This window comes from Onychostruthus taczanowskii, unplaced genomic scaffold (genome assembly GCF_017590055.1).
Source record: "Onychostruthus taczanowskii isolate IOZ18803 unplaced genomic scaffold, ASM1759005v1 scaffold50, whole genome shotgun sequence".
Classification (NCBI taxonomy): domain Eukaryota; kingdom Metazoa; phylum Chordata; class Aves; order Passeriformes; family Passeridae; genus Onychostruthus; species Onychostruthus taczanowskii.
Window position 1 is genome coordinate 3,396,027 of NW_024502569.1, and position 23,798 is coordinate 3,419,824.

The following is a 23,798-nucleotide window of genomic DNA, read 5'->3' on the forward strand; positions in this document are numbered from 1 at the left end:
TTTCTTTGCCACTTCCCTCAGGATTGTCAGATATATCTCATCAGGTCCCATGGACTTGTTCACCTTCAGGTTCCTTAGATGTTTTCAAACCTGATCTCCTACAGCAAGTGCTTCTCATTTTCCCAGTCCTTGCCTTTGCCTTCTGTGGGAAGGAAGGTGCATGATCATCCTCCATCTCACAGTGGGCATGATCATCTTCCATCTCAGTGCTGCAGGGTTTGGTGCTGCAGGGTTTGGTGCTTTCCAGCACAAGGATGCAAAAGGGAAGTGCAAGAGAGCATCTGTGTTTGGTAATGCTGTTTCTAAAGGAGCCTCTATAACACATAGTGGCTTTTGTCTGTAGATTTTCTCTGTGGTATTATGGGACATACTTGTAAAGTGTGATGTGCCTGTGCTTTTGAAAGGTTCTCCAAACAGAGCTTCCACTCAGCTTCAACACACAAATGCAGAGTTAGCAAATTCATACAGTATGTCTGCATATTCAGTTTGGCTTTTTTTCTAAAGATGTAATCTTCCTACAGTTTTGTTGTATGTTACCTAAAACTACTATCCCATAGCAGAGATCTAGACTTTATTGCATGTGTTTTCTATTTCTGTTTTGCAGTTTTTGTTATGACAGCAGTTGCTTTCACTTCTACAATGACTCAAAATACCTCTGAGATCACTTGTGGGTTTATCAGCCAGAAGGATGAAGGTTCAGAAGCACCAGAGACATCACTAGCTCCTAAGGTGATACAATAGAGAATGAGTTTCTTATAAAATGTTCCTGCCCATTCCAGGATACCTTCCCAGGAACCTACAACACCCTCAACCTTTAGAATATGAGGACATCACAGAGAAAATCACTAGGGTTATGCCAAATATTTCTTCAGAAGGTTAGAGGGATACATATCTGAAAATTCAGACTCTGAAACGGTGAATAGTTAAGTACCAGTTTTCTCTAAAACTGGCCTTTTATTAACAGCTTGATGTTATCTTATATCAGCGTGCCTGAATATTGCTGGATATTGTTGACAACACATCAGTGTAAAAATATATATGAAAATAGATATGAAAATATGTGCCCTTAAGACTGCCAAGGCCATGATATGTGTGTGCCACAGCTGCTGGGACTGACAGAAAGCTGTACTACCCTCTATTCCCATCACCAAAGCCCATAAATCCCTGCCAGGTCAAAACCTTGACTTAGACACCAAAGCCAGACAATGAATAAATACAATTTCATTTTCTTCTCTTCTGACCCAAAATGGTAGAAAACCAGGTGGAGATGATGTGTAACTAAATTATAAATCATCTGAGACCTGCGGTTAAAATATTTCCTGAAGATTCGTGTTTCAAGGAAGTCTTATGAAATCTTTTTCATTCCTGAACAAATGAATCCATCTGTAATTCAAATAACAAACGGAGGTATAGCAGCCTTGTAGCTGTAGCTGAAGGTATAGCTGTTCTTATATCTGACAGGGCAGAATATGGCTGTTATTTCTGGGTACTTCTCAGGTCAACAGAAAGGAGAAAGGAGAGAGGCATGAGAAGAATCAAACAAGTAAAATGGGGATGCAATGAACTCTGTCCTTTCATAAACTTATGCTGGATAAAATACACCCAACAAAGCAATGGAGACATTTAGGGCTCCTCTTCACACGGAGCTCCTTACTTGCCACCTTTTGCTGCAGCTAATCTTAGAGGCTCACTAATCCATTGGTGGCTTTCAGAATGACTGTGGAAGATTCTGTTTCTGTTTGCAATTCCCCTTTAGCTGTACACAGGGGTGAGGAAATGAAAAATACGACAACGTCCAGACCCAATGTTCCTTACCCAGTAAAGCCCCCAAGGAGCTGAGGAGCGTCTAGCCAGATGATGCAGTGACAAGCAGTGAGATGCTAAAATAAACCCAAAATTCTGACCCTGCCTTTGCATCCAAGTTGCAAGCAAAAAGATTTTATTATAGTTCTGTGTCTCCCTGTGGTTCTAAATAAAAGGAAACAAAATCAAGTGTAAAAAATAACCCATATCACTAACAGAAGTTATCATGGCTCTGGCTAGATTGTTCTGTAGTATTTGTCTAGAGAACAGAATTGACTGATTCAACAGGAACCCTATAGAGTTTCCTCATGAAATAGAGGAAATATGTCATTCAATAGATGAATATGTCATTCAACATATTTATTAATAGGTTTGATGGTAGAAATTTAAAAAAGAGCATCCTTTAAAAATATCTGAATGCAAAAAAAAAAAAAAAAAAAAGGCAAATAAAGCTAACTGCTAATAAATACCTAACAGTCTGTCCTGCATTGCAGGTTCCTAATATTTTGGAAGATCTTGGGTGTTACTTGAATTCTCAAGGAACAGAAAACATCTACCAAACAATAAAAGATGTGGAAGTCAATGTTTTTGAAGATATTGAATTAATAATAACAATGAGAATTTCAAATATAACTTCATGCTTTTGGTTCTTTAAAAAGAGCAAAGCCTGTAAACTTTCTTTTGACTCAGAGAACAGGTAAGTCAAGGGATGTACTGGATCAAAGATCCTTTAAGAGATCTTTTCTTTTAGAATGTAAATCGAATGTTTTCTGTGACTGTGCCTGTGTTCGATTTCATGTATGCATTATCTTTTTCAATCTCTTAATCCTTAGCTGTTGTCACCCAGCAGCACATTACTGATTGTCATTTAGATCAATGTACACATTGAACCAAGAACATTTTTAAACAAGCTTGTTCTTTTAATTTGTATAGCATCCTGCATGGGAGTCTCCAGGCACTCTCTGACATTAATGGATTTGAGCTTTGCCATGCTCATGAGGAAAATTTGTGATTTTTTAGTCAAAGAAACAGAGGCATGAAGAATTATGTGACTTTTAGGATCACAGTGCAGATCAAGAACAGCAGCAACAGCATTCTAACTCTCACAACCAAACCTGGACTGGAACCTGAGGCTCCAGAATTGCCTCCTCATGCAAAACTTGTAGAATGAGACTGTAGGTAAAGCATGTGGCTGTGGAGCTCCTGAACTGCCTCAAGCTCAGGAAAGCCATCCTTCCCAATGCTCAGCATTAAGCATGTGGTACTGTGGCTGTAAGTTCCTAGCTCAGAGAGGAAGACACATGAAGGAAGTATTTCAGGTTGAAGGGCACTGTGTAAATAACGAATAGCAGTGTCTTTGAAGGGTTTTTGCAAGCGCTAAAGAGCTAACACTTAATTGTGTGTGCCGCATATTACCTTCTTCATATTAGTGTGACAAATACAACTTTACTTTCTGTTTTATAGATATATTACATCTTTGGCTTTTTCTCAAATAAAAGAAGGACAAGCTGGAAAATACACCCTCTTGGTCACAAGTAAAACTGGCAATTACACAGTAGTTGTGCCTGTTCTCATCCGGAGTAAGTATGTCTACATGAAAGGGGTCATTCAATCAATAGGTTCAAGGGCAGAGGCTCAAGTTCAGTCAAAGCAATGAAGCTTTCATGTGCTGCACTTCAAGCATCTTCCTAGATTAGCATAGCACTTGGAGCTGTCTTGGAGGCTGAAGTCAGAGCCACAAACCATGTGAGTCAGCTTTCTCTAGTCAATAAACCATGCAAATGAGTGAATAAAGATGTAAATGTGCAGAAGCTTTCTTCTCGCCTGTGAAAAATTCCCGTCTGTCAAAAGGGCCAAACTGATGGTGGCTTTTTTTTTCCGTGCTTTCAATGCTCCTGGGCTAGATTTGTTTGCTTTCATTTTCACCTGTTTATTGTTGGTGTTGCTAACTGGGCTGTAATCTGGACCAGATCAGGATTTCCCTTTTATATTCTGGTCACACTTTGACCTGCTGCTACTTTTCCACTTGTCCCTGCTGCTGGGCCTCTCACTTTTCTCACTGCTTTTCCTTTTACAATTCTGTGAGTGGCAAGAGGTCCACTGAGGAAAGGGGAAAGAAAACAGTCCCTCTTCTCAGCGCCAGCTTTGACTTGTTCATTGTCTTTAAAAGCAAAACACATCAGTTCCGCAGCTGCTTAACATAAATGTGCCTGAGAAGCTGAGGTTTTAGCTGCTGTTAAATGCTCATGACAGAGTGAGCACCTGTGAGGTGCAACTTTTTGAAAGGCTCCCAGTGGGAGTGGATTTGATTGAGTTTTCTCAAGGCTCACACAAGAGACATCTCTGATGCAAAGGCAACAGCTGCAACAAAGTGCAAGCTTCTGTTTCTAACTAGGGATGCCCAAAAACATCTCAAAAAAACCCATAAAGACATATAGTGACATGAGTTTTTTTTTAACAGAATAGAAATATTATATTATTTTATCTGGATATTATATTATTTTATCTGGAAAGGGACAAATTTAAAGATAAAATGTAAAACTGCAAAAAGAAATTTCAAAGGCAAAACCTCAATCCAAACAGCTAAAAGACTAGCGAATCCTTCCAGGTTTAACAAGCTCATTACTTGCCTTGATTTTAATAAACTGTGAGTAATCAACATGTTTTTCCCTCTTTAGTTGTTTTTTAAGTATTTCTTCTGTTTAACTTTTTTCTCTCTCTCTGGTTTCAGAAAGTAACCTCTAATCTCTCCTTCTTTAATTTAAAAGCTTACTGCATGCTTCAATTATAATTTTAACAACTTCATTGAGGGGACAAGGTATTAAACCTTTCATCAAGAATGCCATCTCTATATCAATTAGGCTTAGAGGTAACAAGTGTTGTTACATGTGCAAGCAAGAATAGTTTGAAACAATGTCAGTAAAGATCTTGTCCATATCAATTGCTTGGATTGCTTTCTCTTTAGTCCAGTGAATTTAATGTCATAATTACATCTCTTATAAAACCCTTCAGGCTAGATGTGAATCCTTCAAGTCGGATGTGAATCTCTGTAGGTAAAAAAAACCTCTTAGACATAAATGAGAAAAGAAATTACAAAGCCATGAGTATTATTTCACCTTAGTGCGTCACCTTGCCCACAATGAAAGTATGATTGAGGAAAATGTCGTTTTTACATGTGGCAGCAGCATTATCCTTGAAAGATGACTTAAAACTGGACTCAGTGCTTTTCATTTTGAGTCAAACCTTTAGCAGTTTTAATACATTAAATTTTTTGTTCCTAGTCCAGGTCTGTACCTGAGAGGTTCAGGATGCTGGGAATTGTCTAGGAATCATTTCCCTCTGAGTTACAGATGCAGGGTAGAGAAGTTTGCTGGTTATCAGAAGTCATTATCACCCCTTCTGTCTCCATCATGTATCTGATCTGACTGAGCAAACCCCATTTTGTGTACAGATTTTGTAGTCTCAACAGATACTCCACCAAGGATGGGCTTAGGATGTGATTTCAAAATCACAGGTGCTCCTGCCCAGTGAAATGAATAGCAACCACAGCAAATTAACACCTTTCAGAATCAGCCTCAGGATTTTCCCCTGGCACATAGAGGCAGGCCTTTGGTTCAGGGAAGCTGTGCATTTAGCAATCAAGGCTGAAAAGCCCATGAGACCAACCCACAATACACCTAAGGCTAAAGCGTTTTCTGTTCCCTCAGTTTTGAAACTCCTGAAACAAATCACAGCTCTGAAACTTTATGTACTACAAAATGAGCAAAACACTGTTTCAAAATTATTTCAGCTTTCTTAAACTTTTGCATGACTTTTATCAGAAAAACCAGCCAGACCCTATTTCAGGAAAAGGGAAAATTCAGATTCTATCAAGTGCGTATCTGAGAGCTACCCCCAGCCCTCTGTGGAATGGATGTTCTGCCAAACACCTGAAGAGAGGTATGTGTATGTGTATGTGCATGTTGAATCCCTAGACTGAAAGTTTGCCATCTTCTGAAGAAAAAGTGACAGGGTGAGAAGAAATGACCTCAAGATGTGCCAGGGGAGGTTAAGATTGTATATTAGGAAAAATTTCTTCACTGATAGGGTTGCTAAGCACTGGAACAGGCTGCCAAAGGAAGCAAGTGAATCACCATCCCTGAAAGTGTTCAAAAAATGTGTAATATAGCACTTGGAGACCTGTTTTAGTGGTGAATATGGCAGAGTTAGTTTGATGGTTGTACTCAATCTTAGAGGTCTTCTCCAATCTTAATGATTCTATGATTCTATACTGCTCAGTGTGCCTACTCGGCTGGGGAGATAACTGAAGAAGAGATTTGGATTCAGAATTTTTGGAGATGCTGCTGGTTGGCACATTCAAGGGCTGGTTGAAAACATGTCCATGTCATCCACTTTTGGAGTGCTGCAACACATTCTTCCTAGAAATTTTGACTATTGTGCTCTTTTGGACACTGTCAGCCCTTGGCTTTAGAAATGTTTTTCCAGATTCATGTTTTCATGTCACAAGAGCAAATCAAAGGTATCTTGTTTCCCTCTAGTTTTCCACATTGTTTTTAAATTTGAATCTTACAATCATACAACGCTTTAGATGGGAAAGGACCTCAAAAGCTCATCTTTAGAGTCTAAGCAATATGCAGGTACATCTTCAACGAGATGATCTGATGGTTTCAAATCACCTCCCTGTGCCTTAGCAGAGCTTCTAGCAGGCTCTGTTCTGTGACCTTCCCAGGCACAGAGGTGAGCCTGACAAGTTGGCAGTTCCCATGGTCTTCCTTTCTACCCTTTTTTAAAATGATGCAATGTTTCCCTTTTTCTGGTCACTGGGGGCTTCACCAGGAGTATCAGAGCTGAGAAGACAAGGGGTCATGATTTTGTGAGCTAAATCATTTTTCCCATTCTATTAATACTTAAAGTTTATTCTATTAACAGGGGCAATAATGCTTTTCTCTGCAGCATGGCAGTTCAGGGTCTGGATGTCATAATGCCACTGAATTGGCAGCACCTCCCACCACCAGGAAATCAGAGATGTGGTGTGAAAACTCAGCCTCTATGATTTTAATCACATCATTACCTGTCTAAGAGCCAGTTTGAGCATATTCAGGTCATTTCAGCTCACATTTCTGCCCAGACTGTGACATTTTTACTTTCTTATCTTCACCTTTCCAGTTCCTTTTTATTCAATATGTGAAATCCAGTTTTCCCACTATTGTTTGCATATTCTCATGGCTTAGAGATTTATCAGATTTATTTGCTTGCGGTTAACCAAATGAGTCAATGAATAATTATGCTTGTAATTGCAGTTGCCCTTATAAAAGGCATGAAGAAACTGGAGAAATAGATGGCATCCAGATGGTGCAACATGAATTATTTCAAACTTACATATGGTGCTGTGCAGTTAATGTCCTGGGCAGAGAATGCACCAGCCTTTTTACAATAGGTAACTTCCCTCTAAGGTTTACTTGCATGTGACCCCAATCCTGCTGCTGAAGTTAGTTGCACTGCCCACCTGAGCATGATTTTTGGTCTAAGCTACTTGTTTGTAATCACTGGAATAAAGCTACCAGTGAATATGAGTGCTCTGTCGCATGTTTAAAACCTAATTCCAATAGCTCTTTCTGCTCTCTGTAAAAAGCCTCTTGCCTTTCTATATTTGCTATACTTGTACTGACTTTTTGTTCATGCTTTTAGGATTGTGTGCAGGGAAAAGCTCTCCAAAGTGTTCTCAAACATATATATTTATAGCTAATTATTAATTAATATATGCAGTCAGATTTGCTTGCCTGTTTTTTAAATAAACCCTACCTGAGCTAAGCTCTATGCTCTATGCATTGTGTCCTAGAGGTGTCTTGTGAATCATGGCAAAATTTGTTTTGAGACATCTAAATCCAGGTTACTGGATGAAGGTTACTAATGAAGGTTACTAATTTCATTATTATGGTAATTATCATTACAATGTAGAAATTAATATCTATACAGCATTAGCAGAAAAAATGTTGATCTAACTGAGCATTTTCCAGGCAAAGTGATGGTTGTTTCAGTGTCTATGTTTTGGTTTTGTAGATTTAAATAAAAGACAAGCATCACCTTTACCTGAACTACTACTTAAGGCTGGGGAACCATTGCTGATCAGATGCAGAGCTGTTCACCATAATTATAAATTCAGAATACAACTATCTTTTGAAAACAGAGAAGTTGAGCAGGTAAAAAGACAGGGCATGTATTAAAATAGGTTGTATCAGGCACTATCAGCTGATTAAACGTGAATCTCTGTTGAAAAGCAGGGTTACTACTTTGAAGGATTAGAATATCAAGCAAACTTGTCAGCAATTCGGATCCAGCATGTGTTTGTTTCAGCAGCAGAAAGAAATTACAGTGGACACTACACATGCTCTTCTACTGCTCATCTGAACCAAACTGCTCTGATCACAGTTCTAGGTAATTCCAATCCCTGGTATTAATTTTGTCTCTCAGCTGTTTTGCTTTTTGTTTTCCATGTGTCTGTTCTTTACTTGCAGATATGCATTGTATGTTTGTAGTTCCCTTGCTAAAGAAAAAGTCTGTTTGCACTTCCAAGCAATCCAGAAGAGCCAAGAGATTAACCTGAACTGAGTCATTCTGGTACCTGAATACAATTAACCTTTTCTTTATATTGCTTTTCAAATAATTCCCTTTAAAAGACAGTGTTTTTAGAGGTGAAATGAAATGGCACAGTTTAGACATGCAGTCTGTATGATTGTTTCAGTGGGATCTTCTGGAAACACAGGCTGGGATTCATCTCACACGTTGGTGACTCTCAGCCAGCGTGCCACAGAGCCATAATTTTAAAAAGCAAATCTCATTCTACTTAAGAAACGTGCTGATTTAAAACCAGCGGTGTTGAATTTAGTTGAGAGCAGCCTCAACCACAAACTTCTTTTCTCAGATGGAAATAATATACAAATGGGGCTAGGTCTGGAAATGAGGCATAAAAAGGAAAGCTGTAGGTAGGACCACGCTGCTGCAGTAGGCACAGGGTGTAATTTAATGACTGGTGTGCCTGGAGCTGGAGCCTCTAGCCCTGATAACAAGGCTCCTGAAGCAGTCACCATATGTCTGATCTTAGATGAAGCTGCTCTCAGGGTTTATGATATCTAGGCTAGGTATGGTAGGAAGTGAGAATACTTACCCTAGTCTCTTCAGAAATGACTTTCCCAGTGTGATATCCTCTTTTCAGCTTCTGCCTGCCACTGAACAGGAAGTTCTCTCATCATTTACAATAACTGAGTAGGATACCTGTGCATTTTTTCTATGCGCATCTCCTTGGCAAACAGGAACATGGGGGTGAGGGCGTACTGTAGAGGTAGGGCAAGATCCTCTTTTTCATCAGTAGCTGTGCATAGGTCAGAAATAGTGGTTTCTGGGATCTGTGAACTATCAGGTCGGAGCATGGGTGACAGTCAGGGAATTTTTGAGTTCCTGTCCTTGGAAGGCTGTAGGTATTTTTTTCACTACAATGCACCAACCTATATTGATTGTCTGTGCCCTCCTTAATACCCCTTTGTCTCAACAAAACTTCTGAGGGTTCATTGTCTTTGCTGGTGAAAAAAAAAATCAATTTTTTACTTACATGGTAGATTAAAGTGGGTGATGTTGTCATACCAAGCTAACAGCTGTGCTTCTCTCTCCAAGGTTCTACAGGAATATCCTGTGCTTCTGATCCATCCCAGCATTTAGCCTAACATCTTAATGACAATCACTGTGGGTGTGAGTTTATGATAACAATGCAGATTCCATTTCAGCAATGATACAGATACAGATTTCACTCAGTTGCCCAGGTTTTAGGGTAATAGTTTCTTAAACAATCAGCATCCCACCTTTAAATCATTACTGTGCATGATTAAACACCTGTGGCTTCAGTGGGAATCATCATGGTGTAACTTATCCAAGAGAAAACTGATTTGGTTGGCACACACTCCATTGCCTGGGGAGCCTGGATACCATAGCTGTATGGATGAGTGTTCTTCAAATCTCTAAAAATACCTTGCAGACAGACTGCTTTCCTTTGTCCTTTGGTAATTGATACTCACCAGTTTATTCCATCTTGTGCGACCATCAGGTCAGGCAGGGTGGTTAGGCCGCTTCAAAGCACAGCAGAGATCATGCCGACAACTGCACCTGCAAGGCTCTTTGTTACTGCAGGCCTTATGTTCAGTTTCCACCAGCATTAAAAGAATTTTTAGCACTACACGATCTTAGTTCAGGAATATGTAATTTATTTTGCAGCACATTATATTAAAAGCAAAAACATACAGAAATATGAGGAGCACAGAGACTTGCTCAGTCTTGAGAGTTTCATCTCACCTCTTTGTCATTGCTCAGTGTAAATAGTCAAAAATACACTTAAGCCTGCCAAAAATAATAAACCAAGCAATAATGTGCCATTTTCTTTCTCCTCCAATAAAGAACTACTTTTTTTTTTTTTTTCTCAGTTCTTTTCCAGATAAATGGCATACACTGCTCCAAGGTTCTTATATGCTCTCTGGAGAAAGCTTTTACTCCTGGCTGGTTGTGTTGTTATATTCTACCTGGCAGGATGAAGACCAAAAGATGAAGGCTCCATGTATAAAATCAATAAGCCTTTAATATAAAAAATAGGAGAGTACTCATGAAAGCAATAATTTCTTGTTTTGAAATACTGAAATGTTTGTGGCTTTTATGGGAGTTTCCAGGTAGTAAGTAGGCTAAGACAGATAAAATATACCAAGCAGAACATAGGGTTACAATCAGAAAAAAAAACACTCAAAAGGGAAAAAAAACAGGTCCAGCAATGTTTTTGTGGTGTAGTTTTTCACCATGTAGCTGATTAAACAACATCACAAGTTTTCCAGAGGTTCAGTCCTTGGAGATACCTAAACCAAGCAGGACAAGGGTCTGAGCAACCTCATCTAGCTGGACCTGCTCTGGGCAGGAGTTTGACTGCATATCTTTTCCAATGTATATGGTTCTGTGATCTTTACAGAATTGATCCTAGCACCAATGGTGTCTTTAGGACAGCCTTCCTCCAAACATGTCTGCTGTTCAGTCTCTTTGGGCAGGATTCATTCCAAGCCGTGAGACATCTAGCCCCAGCTATGACTTTGGTTCCTTCATCAGTCAGTGCCAAGAAACAGTATTTCCAGAAGTGGTTCAGTACATCTTTGCCATCTTCTGCTTTAGGATTGGAAACATTGGAATATGCCTTTTTCATTCCACTGAGTTTATCAGATGTCCAGACAAGAAGCTTAGGTGGATCACAGAGCTTTTGACATCTCCACTAGGTAAAACAAATCCCACCCTAGCAGGGCAAATACCAGCAGCACATGGTTCAGGGACCTCTTCAAAACATTTTTCCATATTGCTGTCATCTTGCATTAAATATGTTTAATTTAAATGGAGAAATAAAGGATCAGCTACAAGACTCATTTGCAAAATCTTCAGCTTATTTCAGGGAAGGAAAAAGAACTACTGATTATGATGGTGGTGATTATGATGGTTTTATTCCTGTAGAAAGAAAGCCAGGAATTGCAGCTCTTAACACCTGGAATACACACCCAAACCAAACTAAATTATGACATTATTGGCCCTGTGACTCTGTAGGTTAGACTGAAGAGAAATGCCAGACCATTTTGGAAGTGCTCTGGTCTGACCAAAAATGCAACTTCATCAGGCTCAAATCATTTGTCTGCAGCTGACACAGTGACAATATTTCAGTAGTATTTTGAAGATGTTAAAATGTTTTCATCAAAGTCCAGCTTTTCTAATACATCTTTTCTTTCTTTTTTTTTTCTCCAGAAAAGGGATTTATAAATATAACTGACTCTAAAGAAGATTTTGAAATCGGTGAGGAAGAGTTTTGCTTTGAAGTTAACTTTAGAGCATATCCTCCAGTTAGATGCATGTGGCTATATTCCAATAAAACATTTCCATGTATACAAAGTTACAGTGTGGATGGACACAGGTATTTGAGTATTTTGTAATAATTTAATATAATAGTGCTTCTTCTTTATATCTCATTTGGACCATTTACTGCTGATGTTTTGTACTCTGTGTTTTTAAAATATGAATGGGCCACATGGTGAGACTGTTAACAAAAGGCACTCAAACATAATTTTGGCTTTGAACAACAGTTCACACAGATAACTTGTAGAACCACTTTATTCTCTGTTTAAAATAAACCCTTTGCTAAGTTATGCATCCAGCAACTCTTTGGTTTATATGCATTTTGCCATTCCCCTTCTCTCTAATATAAGTTCTGAGTTACAGATGTGTTACAGTTTTCATTCTGGATCACAAGTTCTGCATGTTCCCATTTTCTCATCCTGTTGTTGATGATGTTCCCAGTGTCTTTCAAAGAGCTCAGACCAAGTCCAGGGTGCTGTAGTTCCCAGGCCTCTGCTAGGTCTGCTGGCCTGTGCCTGTGTCACAGAAACATGCCGTTCTGCTCGTTACCCAGGTCATGGATCCTTCCACTGCTGCAGCAAAACATGTTTTGAATAAACCTGTTAGTTATCTACCTTTTCTGTTATTTCCTACAATGGACTTCTGGCATGAATCCTGTTTAAGGCTAATGTTTTCTCCATTCCCTAGGCTCTCTAATTTCTTGATAACATTATCTAATTTCCTTCAGGGTTTCTTTCAGAGTAGTCCCATGGCTTTGCAGGTAACAGCTTTTACTCACCTCAATGAAAGTAAAGCCACACTGCTCTTTTCAAGTTTTTACATTAAAAGTGAGCAGGCTGTAGGCAGGAGCTAATGCAGCTACTCTGATTCTTTCTCACATTCCTAAAACCTCTGTCAACATCTGCACAAAGCTGTGTCAAAGATTTGATTACATTTTTTATGATTTCTTTCCATAGTATTTTTGTACCTTTGATTTTATCCACTAGCTTGTCAAGTTATCTTTGCAACAGACTGGCCTTTTCATCTGCATCAGATTGCGTATTGGAGTCAGACCTCAGTGAAGTTCAGAGACAGCTCAGTTCAGGTTAGCAAATTGTCATCTCCTGGCAATGTCCACAGGAACTCTGTCCCTGCTGATAAAGTGAGGGCTGTCAGCAAACTTTGATAGCACCGGGTGGGTGTTGGTGACTAATGTGCAACGCCTGACATGGGCTTGGCAGAACTGTGCCTTGTGACAAGACTGATTTTGGAAATGAGGTCTCAGGGGACAGCCAGGAGCATTTGCTCATCCTTGTCCAATCGGTACCTCCCTCCAGCTGATAACACGGGGTTGATTTGCTTTGCAGCTGGCATGCACCCCTCCTCACTGGTTGTACCAGCAGGACTCAGTTTTGCTTGGATGATTGACAGTGGGTGTAAATTCAACCCACAGATAAGAATTAGGTGCTACAGACTGTGCCAACAATAATTACACTGAGAACATTTGAAATAGTTTAGGCAGCTGTCATTAGTCAGTAAGGTGCTACTGCTGGCCTGGGATTTATGAGTCTCTCCAGAGTCATCGCTGCACAAAGCAGCAGTGGCTGAGTGCTGATCACCACCTGCTGGATGGGGAAAGGCCAGCTCGTGTCCCTGGAGCCGTGTGTCCAGGCTGGCCCAGCCACAGGCACAAGCCACAGCCACCAAGCATTGCTGGGGCGCAGCCTGGTGGCTTCTTCAAACACATAACTCGGTCATTTGTCTGACAGTGCTGTTGGATGAACAGGATTTTTAATGTTTATTTTGGGTAGTTATTCTTTGCATTTATTTGCGTCCTATTTATTTAATGCAAAAATAAAATAGAGGGGGAAACACTTGAATTTGCTGATTATTTCATCTGACGAGTACATTCTTTTGTGCAGACATCCCTCACAACAATCCAATTTTGGCTGAATACAAGCACAGGATAGACATGTCTCACCTGAGGACAAAGAGTAGGGGTACATCTTTCATTCAGTTTGAAGCATGCAGAAGCAGCAGGGGGTAGGAAAGTCAGGAGATTCTGCCTGCAAGCTGTAGCCTTCCAGATTTCAATGTAATTTTAAAGCAGAAGGATTCTCAAAGCAACACAAAAAAAAAGTCATCACATATCTAAACACATTGTGAGTCTCACTTTGCATGTTCTAGTTGATTTCTGTGTAATCCTGTCTCCCAGCACTTCTACTTTGTTCCTTCCATATCCTTTTTCACTTCCTGGTTTTATTATTTTAATTTCTGCCAGTCTCTTGTAAAATTATTCCTTCAGATAAAAAATCATATTACATTTTAATAATTAACTCTGTACTTTTCTTCAGCCTTTTATTTCAAAACCCAATGATCCATCTCTCCTTTCACTACACTTACAGACATTCCAGACACTTTCAGACATTCCTTCAGAATTTTCTATTTGCTTTTGTGGGCTCTCTGTTTCAGCACTGCTGATTTTCACTTCCCCCCTAAGAGCTAATGACTTTTCATATACACAATGTCCTCTGTTAAATTTACAGTACTTAAATCACATCCCCTTATATTTTCAGGTTTTGAAGATACTGTGGTATTTTTTTTTCTGATTATTTCATTAGGATATAATCCTTCCAACTTGGGATTTCAAAAGCAACTAATTATTTTTTGTTTGGTCCTTTTTTTTTCCTGTCTTCAGTATCTTTTTTGAGGCAGCTTAAAAGGGTTCTGACTTTAAAAAATCCATGAGTTTGGAGACATCATTAAGGCCATTTCAGATTAAGACATTCAAAAGTCAATAACTATATGAAAGTGTGGCCTTAATCAGAAGACAAAATTGCCAGTGGCTTCAAGGGGAGTTTTTCTGGTTTAGAATTTCAAGGTGATACTTGGTGCCTTCGTATGTATATTGCTTAAGGAGAAATATCCCAATTTCAGTTCTCAAGACTGATTTCATTACTGCTTTCTCCTACTTTGCATATTGCTGATATGAGCTATCTGAGTTTGTTTTTTTTTTTTTTTCTTCTCTCTTCAAACTCTCTGATGTTCCTGCTTGCCTTTATCACTAAAACAGAGTTGGGAACCTACAACATGGCTGCCATTGAATTGTCAGCAGAAACACCTATCCCAAAATTGTCAGCAACTACCCCTGAGGCATTTTCTTAGGATGCTTTTCTAATGCTCGTGAACTGCATAATCTGCTATTCAAAGCTGACAATTGTCCTACAGCAATAACCTAGTTGGAAACACAGAAACAGGATACTATCACTATAAAATGGCATATTCCCTTCTCCCTGCCTCATCCCATGTCCCATACACCAGTGTCACAATAGGACAGTCAGGCATGAATCTTTAATTCGCTGCAGCTCTTTGTTGTTAGTTTCTGCCCAGAGACTTGTTAGACCCCTCCTGGCCATCTCCATTGTCACAAGCTGTCTCCTGCATGGTTTGGGTATTGGCTTTCTGCCACCCATTGGCTCAAATGCCATAGGGATTAGAAAAAGGCTGTCTTTTTCCTGCAAAATGACCTTGAGGGCTGGTGTGTCATCTCATTAACAAGGAACTTATGATGATGGTCACTTTCCTGAGCCTATGTGAGATCTTTCCATTTGGAGATGTTTGTCTCTTATGTTCCTCACTGTCATTGTTGTTTCCTAACACAATCTATCACATCAGCTGGAAACTCTCATCTAAGCTCCTCGGAGAGAAGAAAGTTTGATCCTTTGCTGGTCTTAGCAGATGTGCCTGGATGTGTCTTGTCTTCCAATGAATTAATAACAAAACCACAGCTTGACAGCCTGCATGCACTCCAGGAAGAGTGAGAGAAAACATGCAGAATTAAATCAATACTGCAGGCAAAAAAATATCTTCTCACCAGCATAGTTAGATTCTGGGATTTATATTCTCTAAGCAAAAATAATTTCCTTTGTATTTTTCATGAGAAGATACAGAATTGTTTCAACCTATACGTGACTTTTGACTGCCTTTGAAATATTTTTCAAGTCAATATTTTGTCCTTTTCCCTTTTCTGACTTTGTTCCACAGCATTTCATCGAAGTTCTGCAACCATCAGCACCAGTCTGGGATATATGTATTTTATGCTGAAAATGATGATACAGTTGTAACTAAAAAATTCACTCTGTATGTGAGAAGTAAGTAAGAAAACTATTGCTGAAGATTTGGCGAAGTCTGGGGTTTTATCACTGGTATAAACTGAGCTATTATGGGTTTTTTGACTGGTATTCCCTATTTCATTTACATAGATTTATTGTTTAAAATGGAGGATCAAAAGGCAAAAACATGATTCTCTTCACACGGCATCACAGTGCTGAAATCCAAGCACTGGGTCAGAGAAAGACACTGGATGCTTGTGGGTTGTATTTCTTGTGTCAGTTAAGGATGGAGAACAGAGAAAGGAGGAGAAAGTTACTAATTCTTTTTCTTCCCTTTAGTCTACCATAAACGGAATATGAGGAATCAGTTGCATATTGAGAAAAATTAATGCTTCTTAAGAAAATAACAAGCCTAGGAAGTCAGTAAAATACAGTAACTCTATCTCTGCAAAGCTGGAACATATGTGACTGCTGCAGAAACCACACAAGATACAGAGTTGGGAGGAAACCCTTCTCCCCATTAGGAATTAGCTTTCTATGCCCCGTTTATGACATTTATTTTCCCTAATGGTATTCATGAGTTAATGTAGTTAGTGTGGATACCCTCTGGTGTGTAACTGGTGTGTTTGGGCAGCAGTGCCTCATACACCCATGCCCACAATTCATACACACTCACAGTCTTGACCAATGCTCTCAATCATCTCAGTTCTGCCACATGACTGCAGCATCTCTCCCTTGCTACAGGTCTGGGGGTTTTATTTGTGATATATGATTTATACAAGGGTCTTCTGTGCACGTTTTGTACAAGTTGGACACCCAGAACCTCAGTGCCAGGGCAGTCCTAGGGCCAGCTGCTTAGTCCGAGTCAGAAAAGCAGAAGTCAAGACTTCTAATTTTGGCTCTGCCATTGTTTTGGTCTGGCTGTGCCCATACAGAGAAGTGGCTGCTCCCTTTGCCTTGCCACGCTGCCATCCACAAAACCAAGGAAGGAGGAGGACTGTGAGCTACACCCAGCTCTCACTGTGAGATGAAGTTTTTTATTTTGAAAGCAGAAGCAGACCTTGGTCTCAGCAGATATAACATTGCCGCATAAGTGTACGGGGTTTTGTCGCTTGAAGTGCTACAGAAATTGTCTTACAGAATCATGGAATTGTTTAGGTTGAAAAAGATCTTTGAGAACATAGATTCCAACCATTAACCCAGCACTCCCAAGTGTACCACTAAGCCATGTCCTTAAGCCTTGTGTTGCCTTATTGCAGGAAAGCCCAAAATAAGGATGCAGCTGTTGTTCAAGCAGATCTCCTGTGTTGCTGAAGGTTACCCTGCCTCATCCTGGGTTTGGAGGAACTGCCTTGAACTGAACTCATCCAAGTAAACAATTCTTTCTTTTTATTCATTGCAAAGAGTATCTGAGCTATCATTGATTAAATGAAGACCAGCCTGTAACAAACTAAATGTAAAATGCACACTTCACTGTGTGCGTTTAACTGGTTGCCCTACTCCAGGGGAACCACATCACCAAAATTAGGGGAATTTTTTCCCTTTTTTATTGCCATCAAATGAAGTCTATAAAGATGTGTATCTTGGGCTCTTTACACCAAAATAGACCCCACTGGGTTTATATCAACAGTTAAGGGGTAACAAAGTCCAGTCTAAGTTTTTCTCTTAGCCTATCAAAGTTATAGGGATTTAGGGAATGCATTGGTTAATGCAGGCTTGATTAACTGGGAAAGCTTTGGTTAAAAGACCTGCTATGGTGCTCTGTTACCAAAACCACTAAAGTCAGTGAGAGTGTTTCCAGTGAAGTTAGTAAGAGTATTTCCAGTAAAGTTAGTAAGAGCGTCTCCATTTCCTCTATTTATTTAGGGGAATGAGTCAGGCTCTAAAATTTTTAAAAATGGTTAAACAACTTTGACCTGATCTGTGAACTCTGCAATTTTTATTTTAGATATGCCAAGAAACTAATAATCCCATGGTGCAGAAGAATACTAAGTCAAATTTTCCTTTGTAAGATTGTGGATAAACTCTAAAGTATTTAATTTAGCTAGACATTAAAAAAAAAAAAAAAAAAAAAAAAACCTTGACTTTTTTTTACCAATACCTCTTAAAAGGCTTCCTTATATCAATCTGTGAGAAATGGAAGAGGAAAACAACATGCAGAGAGTAGGTTTAAAATGCTCCTTAAATCATCTTCCTGGGAAGAAAATTCTGTGACACATCTTTTCTGAGGAACTTCCAAATGTAGAAGCCAGTGCTATGAGTAGAGCTGAATAAATTTCTCTTGTCTCCTAATTTATTTATGTGGGGAGTAAATTAGACACTAAGCTGATGAATGATAGAAAAGCTAGAAGACAAAATTATCTATGTGGACCACCTTTCCCTCAAGTGTCAAGTTCCCTCTTTCTACATATCAGGCCTTAAATAAGTCATTAATACTCTCCATCTGTGTGGATGGAGGCTCTCCATCATGAGTGAGAGAAACTTCATGGCTGAAGTGACATGCCTTCAGAGAAAGGAGTTAGAGCTTCTACTCTGGGTTCATATTGCATTTATAGTTTTAGCAGTGCCTCATTTGCAGCTGCTCAGTGGTTTGAATGTTTTGAGGCAAATATGAAATCAGTGGGAATAGATGTGGCATGGGGGGTGGTGTCAGTTGTGAAACTGATGGAGGTTCCAGAGTTCAGGGGGTGCAAGTACCCTGCCAAGGCAGTGGTGGAAAGTGACCGTGAGCCCAGTGTAGGAGGTAGCTCAGTCCCTGCTAACCTTGCCATGTCCATCACCAAAAATGAGACTAGTAAGTGGCCAGAGGTCTCACTCTATCACTGACAAAACACAAGCCCCTTCCTTTCTTCTCTTCCAACACAGACATAAGATATGTTTTGAAAGTTCCCACCTTCTCCCCTGGCAAATGTCACTAAAAAAGCTAAAAATCAAAACTGGTCTGCTTCCTTTTTCAGCTGCACAGAGGAAATCACAGAGGGGATTCAGAACTTCTTGCCAGAGAGGAGATCCCTGGGGTCATGGATTTCAAGCAGTACTTTATATTTAAAGGAGACAGCAACAACCTTCTCAGTGGAGTGCTGTGCAAAAAATTCAGCTGGTTCAGCCTGTGAAAAGAGTTTCATTAACCTGTCAGGTACCACAAGCCAGTGTTTTAGCACGGGTTTTCTCAACTAAAGCTGGCATGGTAGAACCTACAATGCTTTTTATCTGGCTAAATGGCTGACTGTGCAATGGCATTGCAGGTAAAACACAAGCTCTGTATATACACAGTATCAGAAATGGTGGGTGAATGGGAGACAAAATTCTTTTTTCTCTAGGCCTAAAGCAGAAGCCTCCCTCATTAAAATAAACAGGACAAAAATAAAATAAAATTAAATTAAATTAAAAAAAAAAAAAAAAAAAAAAAAGAAGGGCAGGGGGGGGGCAAAAAAAAATAAAATAAAATAAAAAAAAAAAAAAAAAAAGGAAGTGCAGGATGGAGGCATGGCAATGTTTGAGGCTGGTTCCTTATTTTACTTTAGTCATCCCTACATGAAATCTGGAAGAATTATATTTGGCAAGAGCTAAAAGCTCTTTGGTAGCTGGTGGCATGTGCTGTCCCTTGCTCCTTTCCCATAGGTCCCTGTGGTGCAGCCAGAAATACCCATGGGAGCTCTCCTCACCCCATGGAGGTCACTGCACACCCAAGCAAGATCATGGCTGAGCCAACAGACCCACTGAAGGGTCAGTCCCTGTCTGGAAAGCAGGAGTACTGGGAAAGAAACCTTCTTAAACTGCCATAGGCAAGTGACAGAAGGTTAAGTGGTGGTTAGGCAGTCTCTCTTCTTGTCAAGGGAATCACAGATTTCCTCATTGAAGCAGAAAGTCGGTGTGATTATTTGCACTCTGTACTTGCAACACCATATGTATTCCATAGAGAAAAATATTTCGGTTAGAGGGGACGTGCTGTGGCACCAGGAATTGTTTTGAAACACCCAGGTATTTGCAATACAGGGATTTCCTTTGTCCTGATGAACAAGCTTTTGACTACAGTGGACAGAAGTTGGGACCACTGTCAGAGTTTGAGATTCAGGTTGAAATTAGAATAGAAAGTAATCATAATACTTACACTTTTAGAAACAACCAAAATATGAGGGTAGTCTCGTGTTTGCATGCTCATCTACCAATCAACACTTTATTCCTGTTTATTCTCACTAAGTTAAATTCAAGAATCACAGCAATACCTCCATGCATTCAGGTTTATTAATGGATTTAGCTTTTTTTTTCCCCTTTTTTAAATGAAAACAGATGTCAGAATTACCCAGAACTTAATGCCCACTGGTCATCTTGCTTTTCATACAGCTGCCTCTCACGCCCCATACTGAGGAGGCTTGGGTGTGAGAGGGCTGCAGACTGCCAGAGCTGACCGTGGGCTCTCCTTGCATTTTCAGCTGTACACACAAACTGTGTTCCAGTGGGTAGTAATGTGTGTCTTTTAAAGTTGCAGGAGCTGTTTCTTCACCTCTGGACAATGCTGCATTCTATGTCTCCGTTGGATTTTTTCTCCTCTTGATTGCTTTTTTGTTTGTATTAATTTTTCTTAAATACAAAAAGGTAAAAGCAAACATAAATACCTGGCCATCCTTCTTTTCTTCCTACCAGGCTGTTTCTTCTCTAAGACTTATTTCATTGTGCGTTTCTTTCTCTTCCAAAGCAATTCAAATATGAAAGCCAGTGGCAAATGATACAGATGATAGGGCCATCAGATAATGAATACATCTACGTCGACTTCAGAGAATTTGAATATGATATAAATTGGGAATTTCCCAGGGAAAATCTGGAATTTGGTGAGCAATCCATAAGCTAAATCTCAAAACTGGAGCAGTAGTCTGTGTTGTACCAGCAGCAAATAATACTGACATTTTGTGTCTTGTAGGACAGGTCCTTGGTTCTGGGGCCTTTGGGAAAGTAGTGACTGCCACAGCTTATGGAATTAACAATGCAGGAGATTCAGTCCAGGTGGCAGTCAAAATGCTAAAAGGTATGATCAACTCTGGTGCCTTCTACAAGCATTCTACTATCTCCAAAGTAGAAGAGGCATTAGAAATCCCCCTCATACAGGAAACTTTCAGCAGTTACACCTCACAAATGCTTGGCTTCAAAATCCTTTCAAAGTGCTTGCAAATCCCTGTTTCAGTTTGGAAAGGTATTGCTGAAGTGCCTTCATCCCACAGCACATTGCATTTTGCCCTACACACTACAGGTCTGTGTTGTGGGGGGAAGTAGGAGCCTCTAAAGAGGAGAAATGCAAATCCCCAGTGCAGATTGTCCTACTGGTTATATTGGTGACTATGACCCTTGGTCTAAGGCCCCTTTTTCTTGTAGTGCTGCATAGCTGTCCCAAGCCCTTTGTCAGCTGTGTCTGTGCTAGTTTGTTTCCAAAACTCCCGGCACAATTTCCTGTAGTCTTTTTTCTTGATGATGACACAAAACAGTTTTTTTCCATCTCTCCTTATGAATAAGGATACTAAACTTCAAATACTCCTTTCTGCTATGGTCTGGCCTCTCTCCAAGCTGTCTTGACTCCTCATAAAATCAGAGTCCAGGAGCAATTCCTCCCTGGAAGAAAGCAGAGGAGGGCTGCCTCCTGTGTCCCAGCTAAGCACAGCCCTGTTCACAGAACGGTGGAGTACTTTACACCAGAAAAGACCTCTAGGATCACTGAGTCAAACTGTTAGCCATCACTGTCCATGTCCCTCAGTGACACATCTTTTAAATACATTCAGGGATGGTGACTCAACCACTTCCCTGGGCAGCCTCTTCCAGTGCTCGACAACCCATTGAAGCATATAGGTGAAAACATTTTTCTGAATATCCAATCTAATCCTCTTCTGAGGCACAAACAGAAGTGTTTCCCCTCATCCTGTGACTTGTTACTTGGGAAGAGACGGGTATCAACCTCACCCACCTTTTGTTATATACTGGAATGAGCTTCACATTGATACCAGCACCCTGCCCACCTGTGTGCCCACATAGCCCCTTCCTGCCAGCACTGCCTTTCAGGTTTCCATCCCACATTTCCACTTAAGCATCAGGTTTATGCTTCCTTGGCCCACTCCTTTGTGGTTGTCTTTGTGGAAGCTTGACTTGATCATTTTGGTTCACGTACTCAATACACTGAAGTCGTGAGCACCAAATGCTCGCTGAAAAACAAGATTAAAGCCACAGGGTGGCCTTCTCAGCTGCTGGATTGCAGTTGGATGTGTGCCATGTGGCTGCCATTTTTCTCTCTTAACATTTCTCTGCCACAGGCTTGTCTGCCATTTTTTCTGTGCTTGGGAACACTTTAATATATTGCTGTCATTCCTTGCCAGCTCAAGAATGACAAATGTTGACATTTAATGACTGCTTTCCCAAGCTCTCAAATGATCTGCACTCACACACAAATTTAGTTTCCACATTTGACTGAATCTTTGTATACTTTGGAAAGGTTTTTTTAGGATGTTCCCAAATGTACTGTTAGTCCAATAAATTTGAAATTAAGATTTGCATGTGAAAAAGAATCACAACCATTTAAGTTTTCATTTCTTTGCCAGAGATTTCTAAATCTGTATTGTTGCTTTTACAGAAAAACCTGATGCTTCAGAAAAAGATGCTCTAATGTCTGAGCTGAAAATGATGACTCACATTGGAAGCCATGAAAATATTGTGAACCTGCTAGGAGCTTGTACTCTGTCAGGTAAATTGAAACTGTAGAAAAGTACCAGTTAAAACCACCAGAATAATGAGGACTAATTTTGCTGTTCTGTGCTGGCCCAAAATAAGATGAAGAAGAACCGAAAGCAAATTTAAGGGCATGCATGTGTACAGAAAAGGGTAATTTCTGATTATACTGGCAGGAAGTGATACAACAGTCCTTCTGTAGAATAGGATTTCCTGTTATGGTGGTGATGGCACTGGTATGAGCCAGTTTATTAAGTAAAAAGGAAAAACTTATCTGGTGTCAGGGACTTTTGTATGCACATGATTATGTTCACATAGGAAATTATGGGTTTTTTTTTATTTATGTATCTCACCAATGAATGGATAAAAATAGCTGAAAGATAGACAGGAAACAAGAGAAACTGAAAAATAACAGGGGTAGGAGGAACAGGAAAAAAAGAAGAAATTAGAGAATAAATAATGGAAAGAGGGACAACCTTTTAAAGGACCAAATGTAAAAACAAAACTGAAGAATGAAAAAATAACCAAAGATGGGCTAAGATGAAAGTAGCAAGGTATTATCAATGAATAATTATTGTGTGACTTGTGTTATAATTGAGGTAAAGCAGAGAAATAGATTGTTCTTGGTAGCTTTAGCTGATTTAAAAATACTGCCACTGCCTTCTGGAACAGTGGGCAGGATGCGATGGTGCAGGCAGGAGAGCTGCAGGGAAAACCTGCTTGATCTGCTAGGTAGGGCAGGAACACTTCCAGCCTTATCCAAGTGCCATTTTCAGAAGCATTTACATGGTTCTCAAGACTTTCCCATCCATCCTCTGAGAGACCTTACCACTTTTTTCAGCGTGCTCCACCTTGTTTGACAGTGGCCTTCTGACAGAAATATCTATGGATTCATGGTCAGTCTTCCGGGGCCAGAAGGGGTGGTGGCAGAGTGAGGCTTTGCAGAGTGATGTGTGACCACTCTGAGCTCCTGCTGGCTGGTCATGGCTTTTATCCAAGCATGCCTGGGTCAGGAATTGGATGTGTTTTTCCTTTCTTGAGAAAGTGTCCTGACCAGTGCTCTACCTAAGATACCTCCCCTTGCAAGGGATATCCCTTGTTTAGGTCCCCTCAGCAAAGTACTCTTGGGTTTCAGGTAGTCTTCTTGGGGAAAAATAAAAAGGATCTTTCCAGAGCTTGAAGGTTGCACAGATAGACAGAAGGATGTAGGTCAAAGAACACAAACTCACAACATCCAGATAATTAGCAGGACTCATCTTCTGCTTGAACCCTGCATGGTTT

General features: G+C 40.0%; 1 protein-coding gene across 1 annotated transcript in view; it reads left to right on the top strand.

Annotated features, from left to right (window-relative positions):
- The first annotated feature begins 187 nt into the window (after nucleotides 1-187).
- Nucleotides 188-23,798, top strand: part of FLT3 (fms related receptor tyrosine kinase 3) — a 28,737-nt gene continuing 5,126 nt past the window's right edge. The window contains exons 1-16 of the mRNA XM_041416017.1: nucleotides 188-290; nucleotides 605-729; nucleotides 2,298-2,500; nucleotides 3,268-3,383; nucleotides 5,625-5,742; nucleotides 7,104-7,240; nucleotides 7,864-8,003; nucleotides 8,085-8,238; nucleotides 11,614-11,779; nucleotides 15,745-15,851; nucleotides 17,072-17,183; nucleotides 18,770-18,948; nucleotides 20,296-20,408; nucleotides 20,509-20,641; nucleotides 20,731-20,835; nucleotides 22,423-22,533. Coding sequence (XP_041271951.1) covers nucleotides 188-290; nucleotides 605-729; nucleotides 2,298-2,500; nucleotides 3,268-3,383; nucleotides 5,625-5,742; nucleotides 7,104-7,240; nucleotides 7,864-8,003; nucleotides 8,085-8,238; nucleotides 11,614-11,779; nucleotides 15,745-15,851; nucleotides 17,072-17,183; nucleotides 18,770-18,948; nucleotides 20,296-20,408; nucleotides 20,509-20,641; nucleotides 20,731-20,835; nucleotides 22,423-22,533 — 2,122 coding nt within the window. The remainder of the gene's footprint in view (nucleotides 291-604; nucleotides 730-2,297; nucleotides 2,501-3,267; nucleotides 3,384-5,624; nucleotides 5,743-7,103; nucleotides 7,241-7,863; nucleotides 8,004-8,084; nucleotides 8,239-11,613; nucleotides 11,780-15,744; nucleotides 15,852-17,071; nucleotides 17,184-18,769; nucleotides 18,949-20,295; nucleotides 20,409-20,508; nucleotides 20,642-20,730; nucleotides 20,836-22,422; nucleotides 22,534-23,798) is intronic.